We start from the raw sequence: 16,469 nt of genomic DNA, 5'->3' as shown, positions 1-16,469 counted from the left end.
CAAAGTTCTAAACGTTCCATCGCATTGAATGTGCCCCATGTGAAAGTAGTGACATAGAGAAGATGTAGTAGCCAATATAGCCAGCCTAAAGTAGAGCTTTCATTTTAATGATTAAAACAATATATATATATATATATCCCATAAAAAATACGCAGATACAATTGTGGCTGATGTTTACATCATAAGTGTTCATATCTTTATTGATTGGAGGGTTTCTGTGGTAAGCTTTTACATGTAGGTGGTACAGACAATTATGTGGCAGGCTTTTAGATGAAGTGGTAACTGAAAGGTTGCCAAACATGGAAGGACGGGAGGAAAGGGGAAGGGTTGGGCAATTGAGGAAATTGAGATGAGAAAACTCTTTGAGGTAACGGGGAGAAGAAAAGATTGATGGAAAATAAGTCTTATTCAGTCTGTCTGTCTCTCTGTCCTTCCAAACATATGTCTGTCTGACCTATCTATCTGAAGGATTCATTGTAGGCTGTATATCTGTCTGTGGACATCTGTCAGTCTGTCTGTGCCCTGCAGTGATGTGATGTATGTCTGTGATTCTGTGTCAGTGTCCGTCAGCCCAGAGGAGTCTTAGAGGGCGGCGGGGTTCCGGAAGTTGTGCCCTGCAGTGATGTGATGTATGTCTGTGATTCTGTGTCAGTGTCCGTCAGCCCAGAGGAGTCTTAGAGGGCGGCGGGGTTCCGGAAGTTGTGCCCTGCAGTGATGTGATGTATGTCTGTGATTCTGTGTCAGTGTCCGTCAGCCCAGAGGAGTCTTAGAGGGCGGCGGGGTTCCGGAAGTTGTGCCCTGCGAAGCGAGCCTGGTCCCCTAACTCCTCCTCAATCCTAAGAGAGGATAAATACAAAAAGAGAGAGAGAAAGTGAACGACAGAGAATAATTCAGAGACGAACAGACAGAGAGACAGTTATACAGAGTCATACAGCAACAACCACACACAGTGAGTAGGGTACCAACCTCATGAGTTGATTGTATTTGGCCAGCCGCTCTGATCGACAGGGAGCTCCAGTCTTGATTTGTCCAGTGCAGAGGCCCACCACCAGATCAGCAATGAAGGTGTCCTCTGTCTCACCTGAGCGGTGGCTCACCATCACCCCCCAGCCATTCTCTTGAGCCAGCTTACACCTGGAGGACAGACAGAGAGACAGCGACAGAGAGAGAGAGAGACAGCGACAGAGACAGAGAGAGAGACAGAGAGACAGAGAGAGAGACAGAGAGACAGCGACAGAGAGAGACAGCGACAGAGAGAGACAGAGAGAGAGAGAGAGAGAGAGAGAGAGAGAGAGAGAGAGAGCCTGGTGGATGAGGTGAGTTCTCACCTATAGTGCACTACTTTTGTCCAGGGCTTATATAGCACTATATCAGGAAAAGGGTGCCATTTTGGACACAGTCTAAAATGCGAATCAGATACACACTCCCCTCCCTGACTCACGCCTGGATGGCTTCGGTGACAGAGCCAATCTGGTTGACTTTGAGCAGCAGGCAGTTGCAGGCCCTCTCCTCCAGGGCGCGCTCTATCCTCTTGGGGTTGGTGACGGTCAGGTCGTCCCCCACCACCTGGATCCCCACGGAGGCTGTCATCTGGGACCAGGCCGGCCAGTCATCCTGGTCAAACGGATCCTCAATGGACACCACTGGAGGAGAGAGGGCCAGGAGGAATGTTAGTGAGTGTTTGTGTGTGCTGCAACCATAATGGAGAATAAGGACAGGGGGAGAATGAGGGTAGGCTAAGGGTGACCTGGGGCCATGCCTCTAGACATTGATCTAAGGACAGTTTTGCATTTAAACCCCTAATGGTTAATGTTACAATTTCTGAGCAGTAGATATTCCTAGATCTGTCCCTAAAGGAAATATCTACCTAGAGTGAAGGAAATGACTCTACCATGTTAAGGAGTGTGTATGTGTGTGTGTATATGTGTGTGCTTACTCTAGCGTATTAAGGGGTGTGTGATGGGAGTTGGTTGATTAGCTCAAGACCCACTCATGGCCCACGGTGGATGGGCTCAGAGGTACAGCGTGTCAGTCTTAATGGGGATTTCAATTACTGCCTCTGACTGGACACGCTATACTATCTCCCATTACACTCTACACTCCTCAGAGAGACAGAGAGACAGAGAGAGACTTTGACTTTTGGTCTTTCTTTAATGAAACATTCTCATTTCATTAAAACCTCACCCTCCCCTTAAAACCTCTACCGCTTCTCTCTCCCGGATCCGGGATCCTCCTCATCAAAAAAGCTGACTAGCATAGCCTAGCCTAACGTGACAGGGATATCATATAATATAATTTCATGAAATCACAAGTACAATACAGCAAATGAAAGATAAACATCTTGTGAAGACCTGAGCACACATAGGATCACACATTTCTGCCCTATACAACTCAGTATAAAACTCCACAGTTAACTCCCGCATCTCCCACACCACAGAGGTCACCTGCCCATCAGATAACTGTGGACAATGCATACCCTTGGCTTCACCGCTCTGTCGGTTTTGGCCTTTCTAGGGAGTTTTTCCGAGCCACCGTGCTTCTACTTCTCTGGCTGTGTGTGTGTGTGTGTGTGTGTGTGTGTGTGTGTGTGTGTGTGTGTGTGTGTGTGTGAGAGAGAGAGTGAGTGAGAGAGAAAGAGAGCTTCAGTACAAGACATCAGGGTTATCGTCGGGAGGGGAGTAGCCTAATCAATCATATCATGGAACAATTAACCATGTTAGGGTGACAGGTACACACACACACACACACACACACACACACACACACACACACACACACACACACACACACACACACACACACACACACACACACACACACACACACACACACACCTGGGTAGTCATTGACGAAGCCCTGGTACATGTCGCAGAGCTCTTGGGCGCTGATGTGGCGGTCTGCGTTGGGCGGAGACTTGAAGTCCAGGTCGTACTTGCCCTCTTTGTAGAACTCAGAGGCTGCCACGTCCATCCCGATCACCACCTTGTCTGTGAAACCTGCCTTCTCAATGGCTGTCTTGATCAGCTCCAGGGCTGCACAGAACAGAAGGACAGGACAGAGGGACAAGACAAAGGGACAGGACAGAGGGACAGGACAAAGGGACAGAACAGAGGGGCAGGACACAGGGACGGGACACAGGGACACGACAGAGGGACAGGACAAAGGGACACGACACAGGGAAAGGGGGACACAGGGACACGACACAGGGACAGGGGGACACAGGAACAGAACACAGAGATAGGACAGAAAGACAGGGAAAGGGAGTGTGACAAGAAAGGTGAGCAGGGAGAGGGGGTTGCTATAAAACAGTGAGTGATAAATCCAATGCGGGGGTATTGTGCTTGTCTTGCTCTGACTCTGAAAGACAATGTGCTGTGTTTATTCATGAGCCCAGTTCAAAAACAACCACGGGCTCCCACCCCTTCTATATTTGCAGTAATATTGGGAATCCTGCCTACAGTGCATTCAGAAAGTATTCATACCCCTTGACTTATTCCACATTTTGTTATATTACAGCCTGAATTCAAAATGGATTAAATAGATTTTTGTTCATACCCATCTACACACAATACCCCCAAAATGACAAAGTGAAAACATGTTTTTAGACATTTTTGCAAATGTATTGAGTCAATACATGTTAGAATCACCTTTGGCAGCAATTACAGCTGTGAATCTTTCTGGGTAAGTCTCTAAGAGCTTTGCACACCTGGATTGTACAATATTTGCACTTTATTCTTTTAAGCTATTCAAGCTCCATCAGGTTGGTTGTTGATCATTGCTAGACAGCCATTTTCAAGTCTTGCCATAGATTTTCAAGCCGATTAAGTCAAAACTGTAACTTCAATGTTGTCTTGGTAAACAACTCCAGTGTATATTTGGCCTTGTGTTTTAGGTTATTGTCCTGCTGGAAGGTACATTTGTCTCCCAGTGTCTGGTGGAAAAGCAGACTGAACAGGTTTTCCTCTAGGATTTTGCCTGTGCTTAGCTCTATTTTGTTTATTTTTTATATAATTAACTCCCTAGTCCTTGCCAACGACAATCATACCCATAACATGATGCAGCCACCACCATGCTTGAAAATATGAAGAGTGGTATTCAGTGATGTGTTGTGTTGGATTTGCCCCAAACATAATGCTTTGTATTCAAGTTAATTTCTTTGCCACATTTTTGTAGTTTTACTTTAGTGCCTTGTTGCAATAAGGATTCATGCTTTGGAATATTTGTATTTTGTACAGGCTTCCTTGTAACAGTCCTGACCTATTTATGTTAGTTTTTATGTGTTTTTGGTCAGGGCATGTGTTTTGGGTGGGCAGTCTATGTTATCTGTTTCTATGTTGGTTTCGGTTTGCCTGGTATGGCTCTTGATTAGAGGCAGGTGGTTTGCATTTTCCTCTAATCAAGAGTCATATTTAGGTAGGGCATTCTCACTGTTTGTTTGTGGGTGATTGTCTCCTGTGATGTCTTCGTTATGTTAGATGTATTCACTTTTGGAGCTGTTTGGCTGTTCGTATGTTTCGATGTCCGTTCCTGTTCGTGAGTTTACGTTTGTCCATGTAAGTTTATGTTCAGGTTGCGTGTACGTTGTTTTCTTATTTTGTAGTTTGTTAAAGTGTTTTGTTTCGTGTCATCAGTTTTCGTTATAAATAAAGATGGCATATTTCCCTGACTCCGCATATTGGTCTGAAGATCCTTCTCTCCTCACCTCTTCCGAGGATGAGGAAAGCGACAGCTATTACAGAATCACCCACCAAAATACAGAGACCAAGCGGTATGGGAATGCTCGACGGAGCAACAAGGACTTTTGGACTTGGGAGGAGATCCTGTCTGGTAGAGGACCCTGGGCGCAAACTGGAGAACATCGCTGCTCTCGTGAGAAGAGTGAGGCAGCCACAGCCCAGGAGCGGTGGTTTAAGGAGGCAGCTAGGAGACGTGGATGGAAGCCGGAGAATCAAGCTCGAAACCGGAATTATGAGGGGACACGTCTTGCACGGAAGCCCGAAAAGCCCGTGAGTAACTCCCAAAAATTTCTTGGGGGGGGGGCTAAAGGGTAGTGGGCCAAGGGCAGGTAGGAGACCTGCGCCCACTTCCCAGGCTAACCGTGGAGAGCGGGAGTACGGGCAGACACCGTGTTACGCAGTAGAGCGCACGGTGTCTCCTGTACGTGTGCATAGCCCGGTGCGGGTTATTCCACCTCCCCGCACTGGTAGGGCTAGATTGGGCATTGAGCCAGGTGTCATGAGGCCGGCTCAACGCGTCTGGTCTCCAGTGCGTCTCCTCGGGCCGGCATACATGGCACCTGCCTTACGCATGGTTTCCCCGGTTCGCCTACACAGCCCGGTGCGGGTTATTCCACCTCCCCGTACTGGGCGGGCGACCGGGAGCATTCAACCAGGTAAGTTTGGGCAGGCTCAATGCTCAAGAGAGCCAGTACGCCTGCACGGTCCGGTATTTCCGGCGCCACCTCCCCGCCCCAGCCTAGTACCTACAGTGCCTACATTACGCACTAGGCTACCAGTGCATTTCCAGAGCCCTGTTCCTCCTCCACGCACTCTCCCTATAGTGCGTGTATCCAGTTCAGTGCCTCCAGTTCCGGCCCCACGCACTAAGCCACCTGTGCATCTCCTAAGTCCTGTACACACTGTCACTTCTCCCCGTACTAGTCCTGAGGTGCGTGCCCTCAGCCAGGTGCCACCAGTGCCGGTACCACGCACCAGGTATAGAGTACGCTTTGAGAGTTCAGTGTGCCCTGTCCCTGCTCCACGCACTAGTAGGAAGGTGCTTATCATTAGCCCGGTGCCTCCAGTTCCGGCACCAGGCACCAGGTCTACAGTGCGCCGTATACGGCCAGAGCCATCCGTCTCCCCAGCGCCATCTGAGCCATCCGTCTTTCCAGCGCCATCTGAGCCATCCGTCTCCCCAGCGCCATCTGAGCCATCCGTCTCCCCAGCGCCATCTGAGCCATCCGTCTGCCAGGAGCCTGCAAAGCCGCCCGTCTGCCATGAGCCTGCAAAGCCGCCCGTCTGCCATGAGCCTACAGAGCCATCCGCCAGACAGGAGCCGCTAGAGCCGTCAGCCAGACAGGAGCCGCTAGAGCCGCCCGCCAGACAGGATCTGCCAGAGCCGCCAACCAGACAGGATCTGCCAGAGCCGCCAACCAGACAGGATCTGCCAGAGCCGCCAACCAGACAGGATCTGCCAGAGCCGCCAACCAGACAGGATCTGCCAGAGCCGCCAGAGAGCCATGAGCAGCCAGAGCCGTCAGAGAGCCATGAGCAGCCAGAGCCGTCAGAGAGCCATGAGCAGCCAGAGCCGTCAGAGAGCCATGAGCAGCCAGAGCCGTCAGAGAGCCATGAGCAGCCAGAGCCGTCAGAGAGCCATGAGCAGCCAGAGCCGTCAGAGAGCCATGAGCAGCCAGAGCCGTCAGAGAGCCATGAGCGTCGAGAGCCGTCAGCCTGCCATGAGCGTCGAGAGCCGTCAGCCTGCCATGAGCGTCGAGAGCCGTCAGCCTGCCATGAGCGTCGAGAGCCGTCAGCCTGCCATGAGCGTCGAGAGCCGTCAGCCTGCCATGAGCGTAGAGAGCCGTCAGCCTGCCATGAGCGTCGAGAGCCGTCAGCCTGCCATGAGCGTAGAGAGCCGTCAGTCTGCCATGAGCGTCGAGAGCCGTCAGCCTGCATGGACCTGCCAGAGCCGTCCAAACAGGACCTGCCAGAGTCCTTCAGCCGGGATCTGCCCCTTGTCCCGGTGTTGCCCCTTGTCCCGGTGCTGCCCCTTGTCCCGGTGCTGCCCCTTGTCCCGGTGCTGCCCCTTGTCCCGGTGCTGCCCCTTGTCCCGGTGCTGCCCCTTGTCCCGGTGCTGCCCCTTGTCCCGGTGCTGCCCCTTGTCCCGGTGCTGCCCCTTGTCCCGGTGCTGCCCCTTGTCCCGGTGCTGCCCCTTGTCCCGGTGCTGCCCCTTGTCCCGGTGCTGCCCCTTGTCCCGGTGCTGCCCCTTATTCCAGTGATGGTCCTTATCCTGGTGCTGCCCCTTGTCCCGGTGCTGCCCCTTGTCCCGGTGCTACCCCTTGTCCCGGTGCTGCCCTTTGTCCCGGTGCTAGCTGTTTATTTAGGGGAAGGTAGTGTTAGGGTGGTCAGTAGAAGGGGTAGAAAGAAGAGGGGAGTGACTATGGTGGTGCGGGGACAGCGTCCTGAACCGGAACCACCACCGTGGTCAACTGCCCACCCGGACCCTCCCCTGGACTTTGTGCTGGTGCGCCCGGCGTTCGCACCTTGGGGGGGGGGGTACTGTAACAGTCCTGACCTATTTATGTTAGTTTTTATGTGTTTTTGGTCAGGGCATGTGTTTTGGGTGGGCAGTCTATGTTATCTGTTTCTATGTTGGTTTCGGTTTGCCTGGTATGGCTCTTGATTAGAGGCAGGTGGTTTGCATTTTCCTCTAATCAAGAGTCATATTTAGGTAGGGCATTCTCACTGTTTGTTTGTGGGTGATTGTCTCCTGTGATGTCTTCGTTATGTTAGATGTATTCACTTTTGGAGCTGTTTGGCTGTTCGTATGTTTCGATGTCCGTTCCTGTTCGTGAGTTTACGTTTGTCCATGTAAGTTTATGTTCAGGTTGCGTGTACGTCGTTTTCTTATTTTGTAGTTTGTTAAAGTGTTTTGTTTCGTGTCATCAGTTTTCGTTATAAATAAAGATGGCATATTTCCCTGACTCCGCATATTGGTCTGAAGATCCTTCTCTCCTCACCTCTTCCGAGGATGAGGAAAGCGACAGCTATTAAATTCCTTCTTTTCACTATGTCATTTAGGTTAGTATTGTGGAGTAACTACAATGTTGATCCATCCTCAGTTTTCTCTTATCACTGTCACGTTCCTGACCTGTTTTCTGTTATTTTTGTATGTGTTTAATTGGTCAGGGCGTGAGTTGGGGTGGGTATTCTATGTTTTGTGTTTCTATGTTTAGGTGGTTTGTAATTAGCCTTATATGGTTCTCAATCAGAGACAGGTGTTTGACTTTTCCTCTGATTGAGAACCATATAAAGGTAGGCTGTTCACACTGTTTGTTTGTGGGTGGTTGTCTTCTGTGTCTGTGTATGTTGCACCACACAGGACTGTTTCGGTTTGTTCGTTCGTTTGATGTAGTCTGTTCCTGTTCGTGAGTTCTTCGTGTCTTTATGTAAGTTCCATGTTCAGGTTTCGTCTACGTCGTTTTCTTATTTTGTAGTTTGTTGAAGTGTTTTCGGTTTTCGTCTGTACTTTAATAAACTTCATTATGTCCAAATATCACGCTGCACTTTGGATCCAATCCCTACTCCTCCTCTTCGTCTGAAGAGGAGGATGACAGCCGTTACAATCACAGCCATTCAACTCTGTAACTATTTTAAAGTTTCCTTCCTCTCCGACTACTTACTTAGGAAGGATGCCTGTATCTTTTTAGTGACTGGGTGTATTGATACACCATCCAAAGTGTAATTAATAACTTCACAATGCTCAAAGGGATATTCAATGTCTGTGTCATGACGTTGGCCTGTGGGTAAGGTTTATGACCCCCCCCCATAAATACCTTTCTCCCTTCCCTCTCTCTCTGACTCTACAGAGGGACTCTTGAATAGCCTTTGTTAAACATAGAGAGTCTGGGAACATCAAACAAGTGGAGGGAAAGGAACCATATTTCGGTAATAGAACCAGTTGAAAATATGAGTTGGTACTCAATGAATATGATGTCAGTTCGGTTGTCATCTGAGACATTATGACTGATGACAGGACGACATAAACTGTATCTGGGAAAGCCTACACATTATAGTTATCAGATTCACATGGAATTGTTGTGCAATTTAAATGCAATTTAAATGAAACTATTTGTGAAAAGATTAAATGTAATTCTAGCTTCCAAATGAGAGAATTGGGTTTTCATAAGATTAGAGCTCTGCTCAATCAGTGGCCCGCCCCTGTGAAGAGACATGGGTTATAAACTATGAAACACACCCTTCTCTCCCTCCACTATATAAGCCCTTGATGAAAATGTAACCTCCTGTTCCGGGTACATTAGGATGACGGTCCGATGTCAGAAGGATTCAGATAATAACTACAGAATGAAGCCAACCTCAGCGTGAGCTTTGGTTGCGAATGGTATGAACTTTGAACTCTTATTCGCTACAGAAATGATACCTCCTAGCCGTTGAGTTAGCAGCGGCCGCTGTAAACGTGGGCTAGGAAAGGACGGACAGAGTATTCCATCTACCACACAACGACGACACTACAACGTATCCCGTTCACCACCAGAGACACTCTTCAAAGGACAAAGGACTCTGTTGGGCAACACGGCCTTCCATCTACCACCAACCTATTGAAGCGCAGCTCAGAGTAAATATTTATTGCATTTTCCTTTTCCATGGGCGGTAATTTAGAATGCATAAGATTCTGTATTTACGATGGAGTAGCTGCCTACCGCCCGATAGAGACATAGCTTCTTCCTTTGTTCTTCAGTCTTCCCGCTCTTTCACTCAAACCCAACCCCCTTTTCTTTGTGTAACCAGCTGTCATATCTGTTCTGTCCGCCAGGGACGTTTTCCTTTATGACATAATTTGTAATCAAGGTATGATTCATTCTGTGTATATGTAATTCTGTGTGATTAGTTAGGTATTTAGTAAATAAATAATTAAACCCAATTTTGTATTGCTGATTCAACTTGTTAGCCAGGGTTCGTGAAGATAACCAAGAATTTACAACTTTCAGATGTGACTGAAATAAGGTGACGATTAATATTGACTGCTATTGATGTCAAATATTACTAGGTCTTTAAGAGTTTATTCAGAAGATAACTGCTCTATAAATATTATTTTGTGGTGCTCCATCTTTCTAGTTAATTACATTTACATGATTAGCTCAATCAGGTAATATTAATTACAGAGAAAGGATTTTATAGAATAGCATGTCATATCACTTAATCCGGCATAGCCAAAGACACGACATCTGCTTTTTATATTTTTACCCATCTAGCAGTAAGAGCCCTTCTTTGCGAGTCATTGGGAAAACTCCCCAGTCCTTAACGATTACAAGCATACCCATAACATGATGCAGCCCCCACTATGCTTGAAAATATGGAGAGGGGTACTCTGTAATGTGTTGCATTGGATTTGCCCCAAACATAACACTACATTTTCAGCACAAAACGTGAATTGCTTAGCCACATTTTTTGCAGTATTACTTTATTTAGTGCCTTGTTGCAAATATTTTTTTTCTGTACAGGCTTCCTTGTTTTCACTCTGTCAATTAGTTTAGTATTTTGGAGTAACTACAATGTTGTTGATCCATCCTCTGTTTTCTCCTATCACAACCATTAAACTCTATAACTGTTTTAAAGTCACCATTGGTCTCATGGTGAAATCCCTAAGTGGTTTCCTTCCTCTCTGGCAACTGAGTTAGGAAGGACACATGTATCTTTGTAGTGACTGGGTGTATTGATACACCATCCAAAGTGTAATTAATAACTTCACAATGGTCAAAGGGATATTCAATGTCTGCTTTTTATATTTTACCCATCTAGCAGTAAGTGCCCTTCTTTGTGAGGCATTGGAAAACCTCCCTGGTCTTTGTGGTTGAATCTGTGTTTGAAATTCACTGCTCAACTGAGGGACCTTACAGATTAAAAAATCATGTTAAACACTATTATTGCAGAGTGAGTCCATGCAACTTATTATGTGACTTGTTAAGAAAAGGTTTACTCCTGAACTAATTTAGGCTTGCCATAACAAAGGGGTTGAATACTTATTGACTCAAGACATGTTAACATTTCTAAAAACTTTGACATTATGGGGTACTGTGTGTAGGCCAGGCTGTAACACAATAAAATGTGGAAAGAGTCAAGGGGTGTGAATACTTTCTGAAGGCAATGTAAGCCAATTGGAAGGCTGTTTCCTTCACATCTGAAAACACAAAGCTGAGGGTCTACAGAAGTTGTTTTCGGACCATGCAGTAGTGTCTTTGATATGTCTTTCCTCCTGTCTCTCTCACCTTCAGTGTTCTCTAGTATGTTTGGGGCGAACCCCCCCTCGTCCCCCACGCTGGTGGCGTCCTGGCCATACTTCTCCTTGATCACTTCCCTCAGCGTCTGGTACAGCTCCGCCCCCACACGCACAGCGTCCCTGAAAGACTCCGCCCCTACAGGAAGTACCATGAACTCTTGCATGGCCAGCTTGTTGCCTGCATGAGAGCCCCCGTTGATAATGTTAAATACCTGAGGGAGAGGGGGACCAGGGGAGGAGAGGGAGACATACATCAGTATTTGTCAATACACAGTATTTATTCATTCATTTATCTAGTTGTTCCTTCATTCCTTCATCCAGTTGTTCCTTCATTCCTTTATCCAGTTGTTCCTTCATTCCTTTATCCAGTAGTTCCTTCATTGCTTTATCCAGTAGTTCCTTCATTCCTTTATCCAGTCGTTCCTTCATTCCTTTATCCAGTTGTTCCTTCATTCCTTTATCTAGTTGTTCCTTCATCCAGTCGTTCCTTCATTCCTTTATCCAGTTGTTCCTTCATTCCTTTATCCAGTTGTTTCTTCATTCCTTTATCCAGTTGTTCCTTCATTCCTTTATCCAGTTGTTCCTTCATTCCTTTATCCAGTTGTTCCTTCATTCCTTTATCCAGTTGTTCCTTCATTCCTTCATCCAGTTGTTCCTTCATTCCTTTATCCAATTGTTCCTTCATTCCTTTATCCAGTTGTTCCTTCATTCCTTCATCCAGTTGTTCCTTCATTCCTTTATCCAGTAGTTCCTTCATTCCTTCATCCAGTTGTTCCTTCATTCCTTTATCCAGTTGTTCCTTCATTCCTTTATCCAGTTGTTCCTTCATTCCTTTATCCAGTTGTTCCTTCATTCCTTTATCCAGTAGTTCCTTCATTCCTTTATCCAGTCGTTCCTTCATTCCTTTATCCAGTCGTTCCTTCATTCCTTTATCCAGTTGTTCCTTCATTCCTTCATCCAGTTGTTCCTTCATTCCTTTATCCAGTAGTTCCTTCATTCCTTCATCCAGTTGTTCCTTCATTCCTTTATCCAGTTGTTCCTTCATTCCTTTATCCAGTAGTTCCTTCATTCCTTTATCCAGTAGTTCCTTCATTCTTTTATCCAGTTGTTCCTTCATTCCTTTATCCAGTTGTTCCTTCATTCCTTTATCCAGTTGTTCCTTCATTCCTTTATCCAGTAGTTCCTTCATTCCTTTATCTAGTTGTTCCTTCATTCCTTTATCCAGTTGTTCCTACATTCCTTTATTCATTCATTCAATGACAGAGACAACTGTCTGAAGCCTTCATTGTATCTTTTTTTACAGAGTAGGTTATGGTTTTTGGTCAAATGTATTCTATGACAGTCAACTGAATACAGGTGAAAATGTAACGGTAATGACCTCACAGGAACTGGAAGCACTAGCTCTGTGTTTCCTGCCAGGTCTGCAATGTGACGGTACAGGGGGACACCTTTCTCTGCGGCACCAGCTTTGCATATGGCCAAGGACACACCCAGAATAGCATTGGCCCCGAACTGAGCTGAAGGGAGCAGAACGAATAGGTATGAATTAAGGGAAAGATCAAATTGAAAAAGCACTGGTTAGAATAAAACGTTCACACGCCAGCTCTTGAAACCAGGACTGGTCCAAGCTGGTGTCTCATATGTGATTCATACAGGTTGTTACTTACACTTGTTCTCAGTGCCGTCCATCTCTATCATCATCTTGTCCAGTTTCTCCTGTTCTACCACACTGACCCCCTGCAACACAGCACATCTCAGAGAGCTGATGAGACATCTTTCTCTCTTTCTCTCAGTTACAAATATGCCCAAACAAACACATTGCAACACAGGACACAACCCACACACACACACACACGCTCACGACCGTACTCACCGACTGGATGAGGGCAGGACCGATGGTGTCATTGATGTGACCAACAGCCTTGAGCACACCTAGGAGAAGGAGGGATGTAGCGAAGGATGAGAAGAAACAGGATGAAGAAGGGGTGGTGGAGGAGGACGAGGATACAGAGACAGGACATAAGAATGAAGAAAAGGACACAGAAAAGTAGTTCATTCTGCACCTCACTTAGTGTAGTCATCTTCATTTTCCTCCTCACAGTGCTACCATAAGTCAATATGGCTTACTGCTCATACCTCCCCTAGTACCCATCCATCTCCTAGCACATTTCTCTATCCCCCTTCACCTCCCCTCACACACACACCGACACACACCGACACACGCACCACGCACGCACGCACGCACGCACGCACGCACGCACGCACGCACGCACGCACGCACGCACACACACACACACACACACACACACACACACACACACACACACACACACACACACACACACACACACACACACACCTTCCTCAGCCCTCACCTTTGCCCTTGTAGCGGCTCTTGTCTCCGTCTCTCAGCTCCAGGGCTTCATAGATGCCAGTAGACGCTCCGCTAGGCACAGCTGCCCTGAAGACACCTGGAAGGAGGAGGGAGAGATTTGAGGGAATGGAGGGGTGAGGGAACGAGGGAAGGTAGGGTGAGGGAGAGGAAGACAGATGGGGGAGGGAATGGAAGGGTTGAGAAAACAAGGGAATGGAGGGGTGAAGGATAAAGGGGAATTAACCAGTTGATAATGGAATATCTCAAATAATCACACCATGTAGTGATGATGAAAAATACCAGTCTCTCACCTTTGTCAGTATGCAGGTCCACTTCCACTGTGGGGTTCCCCCTGGAGTCCAGGATCTCCCTGGCAACAATGATCACTATCGACATCCTGTGGGGAACACACACACACACATACACACGCACATGCACAGTCAGAGGCAAATATAATACAGACACAATTAATTCTCACCTCTAACAGGCACGCACACAAATGTACACACACACACACGTACACACACATGTATACACACACACAAAGCACCTTTCATACTCTCTTCTAGCACATACAGTACATGCACCAACCCTCCTTCTAACACAGCCATGTTCTAACACAGCCATGTTCTCACACAGCCTTGTTCTAACACAGCCTTGTTCTAACACAGCCATGTTCTAACACAGCCATGTTCTAACACAGCCATGTTCTAACACAGCCATGTTCTAACACAGCCTTGTTCTAACACAGCCATGTTCTAACACAGCCATGTTCTAACACAGCCTTGTTCTAACACAGCCATGTTCTAACACACCCTTGTTCTAACACAGCCATGTTCTAACACAGCCTTGGTCTAACACAGCTATGTTCTAACACAGCCTTGTTCTAACTCAGCCATGTTTTAACACAGCCATGTTCTAACACAGCAGAGGGATTTCTGCATTATCAAAACAAGCTTTAGAAGAAGGGGGAGAAAGATGAGAGGAGCAAGGGAACGGTTGCAGAGATGCAATAATTATTAAATCCCCCTTTGGCCAGAAATTATGAATATGAGATGGGGTGAGTGATATTCACAGAGTGAGAGATAAAAATGACCTCTTAAATGTCTCTGCCGGAGACATAAACAGAAAATATAGAGACTAACACAGGCAGAATTCTACTCACTCTCTCTCTCACACACACACACACACACACACACACACACACACACACACACACACACACACACACACACACACACACACACACACACACACACACACACACACACACACACACACACACACACACACACACACACACACAGCACACACACACAGCACACACACACACAGCACACTGACGCATAGTCAGGAAGTAAATGCTGTGAAGCAGATGCACTCTAAGCACATACAGCGACACACACCACACCGCAATTGACAGGCCAACCATCAAACACATTCAACACCGAACCATGGACTAGTAGGACACACACACAATGCGCTGTCATTCCTTGACACACACACACCGTCAGTGAGTTTAGACACATACGCTGATGCAATGGTACCTGTTCTGTGAGGTCAAGGACTAATCAGAGCATATGAGCCGGCAGAGGGATGAAATGGTGAGAGAAGAGAGCAGAGAGACAGAGGAGAGGAAACTAAGAAGGATGAGAGCAAGGAAGGAATAGATGTATATTGTTTTTCATTACCTGCAGTGTGTGTGAAGCCTGGTAGGGAAAGTGAGAGAATGTGAGCAAATGAGTGAGAAGGAGAGTGAGAGAGGGGCACAGGGAGGAGGTAGAAAAGGGGAGGGGGTGAGAACGTGTGACAGACGGGGGAGGGAGAACGCGCAAGTTATTGGAAGATGCAGAGGAAAGGGGAGGGAGCGAGAAGGGGTCAAGGAGACAGAAAGAGGAGAGGAGAGAAGGATTCAGCATAGCAGCAGTAGGCACCGAAAAAGAGGGGTTGTGTGTGTTCGGTTTTTGGCTTGAGACCAGAGAAACGTCACAAAATAGAATAGGAGAGAACACAACATGGAATACAAAACACAATCCCCCACAACCCCCCTGTCCCATCCCATGATGACACAGTCAACACACTGCACCACAGCAACAGAGCTACAGCTCTAGGCACTGACGCTCAGTATATTGGCAATCCAAAAAATTACACATTCATTTATGCATACATTTGCTGGAACAATATTTTCGCAGGTGTCATGAGTACTATTCAGTAGTGATGTAAGCCCTGATAAGCTCACATACACAGAGAACAGGAAGAAACAGACGGCAGGGTTGGCAGGAGTGTATGCTGGGACATACTGTGGGATGCATGGGCTTAGCTTGCTGTGTGTATCTGCTAGCTGGAACATACTGGAGGATGCATTCACTTAGTTAGCATTAGCATTCATCTTCTAAAACATACTGCTGGCAGAAGAAATCTGTTTGTATGGCTATCAGCTTTGTATAGATACAGTATGTGGATTGGCCTTGTATAGACTGTTGTGACCAAACTGTAGGTTGTATTTGGCTTAGCCTTTGCATGCACAGTATAGGAGGGGAAACATTGAACTCCCTGTAGTTCAGGTTAGATGGCCATATGGAATAGATTCAGTGCCTTGCAAAAGTATTCATACCCCTTGGATTTCTTCACATTTTATTGTGCTACAAAGTGGCATTAAACTGGATTTAATTGTACTTTTTTTGTCAACAGTCTACACAAAATATTCTGTAATTTCAAAGTGGGGAAAAAAATAAAAAAATAAATAGAAGATTGATAGATATTCACTAATATAGTTGTTGCATAAGTATTCAGCTCCCTGAGTCAAAACATGTTAGAAACACATTTGGCAGTGATTACACCTGTGAGCCTTCTTGGATAAGTCTCTAAGAGCTTTTCACACTTGGATTGTGCAATATTGAATTTCACAATTCTTCAAGCTCTGTCAAGATTTTGGGGGTCATGGCTAGACATCAATTTTCAAGTCTTGCCATACATTTTCAAGCAGATTTAAGTCAAAACTTTGACTTGGCCACTCAGAAACATTCACTGTCTTATTGGTAAGCAACTCCAGTGTAGGTTTGACCTTGTGTTGTAGGTT

General features: G+C 46.6%; 1 protein-coding gene across 1 annotated transcript; it reads right to left on the bottom strand.

Moving 5' to 3' along the window:
• Positions 1 to 168: 168 nt before the first annotated feature.
• LOC129837123 (gamma-enolase-like) lies at positions 169 to 15,190 on the bottom strand. The gene is made up of 11 exons (XM_055903037.1): positions 15,082 to 15,190; positions 13,702 to 13,787; positions 13,392 to 13,487; positions 12,890 to 12,948; positions 12,684 to 12,753; positions 12,400 to 12,533; positions 11,006 to 11,228; positions 2,835 to 3,032; positions 1,442 to 1,643; positions 967 to 1,134; positions 169 to 836 (listed from the first exon to the last, which is right to left on the bottom strand). Exons 2-11 carry the CDS (start codon positions 13,784 to 13,786, stop codon positions 767 to 769), a joined length of 1,305 nt encoding a protein of 434 aa, XP_055759012.1. The 5' UTR covers position 13,787; positions 15,082 to 15,190; the 3' UTR covers positions 169 to 766.
• Positions 15,191 to 16,469: the final 1,279 nt, after the last annotated feature.

The sequence above is a fragment of the Salvelinus fontinalis genome, chromosome 38, assembly GCF_029448725.1.
Source record: "Salvelinus fontinalis isolate EN_2023a chromosome 38, ASM2944872v1, whole genome shotgun sequence".
Lineage (NCBI taxonomy): Eukaryota > Metazoa > Chordata > Actinopteri > Salmoniformes > Salmonidae > Salvelinus > Salvelinus fontinalis.
Note: the sequence above shows the minus strand (reverse complement) of the source record. Positions and strands in the feature narration are given on the sequence as shown.